Source organism: Bison bison, unplaced genomic scaffold, assembly GCF_000754665.1.
Source record: "Bison bison bison isolate TAMUID 2011002044 unplaced genomic scaffold, Bison_UMD1.0 scf7180017864037, whole genome shotgun sequence".
In the NCBI taxonomy this organism is placed as follows: Eukaryota; Metazoa; Chordata; class Mammalia; order Artiodactyla; family Bovidae; genus Bison; species Bison bison.
This window is the reverse complement of record NW_011494609.1, coordinates 3030435-3031620: the sequence shown is the minus strand read 5'-3', so window position 1 is coordinate 3031620 and position 1186 is coordinate 3030435. Positions and strand designations below refer to the sequence as shown.

At 44.9% G+C, this 1186-nt stretch overlaps 1 protein-coding gene across 1 annotated transcript in view; it reads left to right on the top strand.

Moving 5' to 3' along the window:
- LOC104984897 (carbonyl reductase [NADPH] 1) overlaps positions 1-1186 on the top strand; it is a 6499-nt gene extending 5313 nt beyond the window's left edge. The window contains exon 3 of the mRNA XM_010834845.1: positions 513-1186. Coding sequence (XP_010833147.1) covers positions 513-949 — 437 coding nt within the window. The 3' untranslated portion in view covers positions 950-1186. The remainder of the gene's footprint in view (positions 1-512) is intronic.

Sequence of the window (1186 nt, the reverse complement as noted above, 5' to 3'; positions counted from 1 at the left end):
GCTGGCATATTGAGTGCAGCACTTTCACAGCATCATCTTTCAGGATTTGAAATCGCTCAACTGGAATTCCATCACCTCCACTAGCTTTGTTCGTAGTGATGCTTTCTAAGGCCCACTTGACTTCACATTCCAGGATGTCTGGCTCTAGGTGAGTGATCACACGATCGTGATTATCTTGGTCGTGAAAATCTTTTTTGTACAATTCTTCTGTGTATTCTTTCCACCTCTTCTTAATATCTTTTGCTTCTGTTAGGTCCATACCATTTCTGTCCTCTATTGAGACCATATTTGCATGAAATCTTCCCTTTAGATGTAGCTTACTTTTGAAAAAATTAGAAATAACACGTTGTCACTTATAATAATAAAACACATAAAACCCTTTGAGCAACCCCCTCCCAAAATACATTCCCTTCCTTCCCTAATGTCCTCTTTCAAAAGGTCAGGCCTGTCCCAATTGGGTATCATCCTTCTCGTGCTTGCCCTTCTATGGACTGATTTGTGTTGTATTTTAGGCAGAGTGGTGAATGTATCCAGCTTTGTCAGTGTCAACTCTCTAAAGAAATGCAGCCGTGAACTGCAGCAGAAGTTTCGAAGTGAGACCATCACAGAGGAGGAGCTGGTGGGGCTCATGAACAAGTTTGTGGAAGACACAAAGAACGGGGTGCACAGGAAGGAGGGCTGGCCCGATACCGCATATGGAGTGACGAAAATTGGAGTCACAGTCCTGTCCAGAATCCACGCCAGGAAACTGAGTGAGCAGAGAGGAGGGGACAAGATCCTCCTGAACGCCTGCTGCCCAGGGTGGGTGAGAACCGACATGGGGGGACCCAAAGCCTCCAAAAGCCCAGAAGAAGGAGCAGAGACCCCCGTGTACTTGGCCCTTCTGCCCTCAGATGCCGAGGGGCCTCACGGAGAGTTCATTTCTGAGAAAAGAGTTGTGCAATGGTGAGCTCATTCACAGCTACACCATGGATCCATTTATATTGCTGTCCCAGATTCACCAAACAGACACTGACAAAATTATCGCTGTGCAGAAAAAAAGAAAAAGGAATCAAAATATCCAGATCAAGTTCTCACTGGGAGAGGGCTGCTAATCTTGTAAAGAGTTTTCTGACTTCTTCTGTGATCCCAGGGGAGGAAAAGTGGGATGGGTGACAAATAATAAAAATAAATAATTCCTTATAAA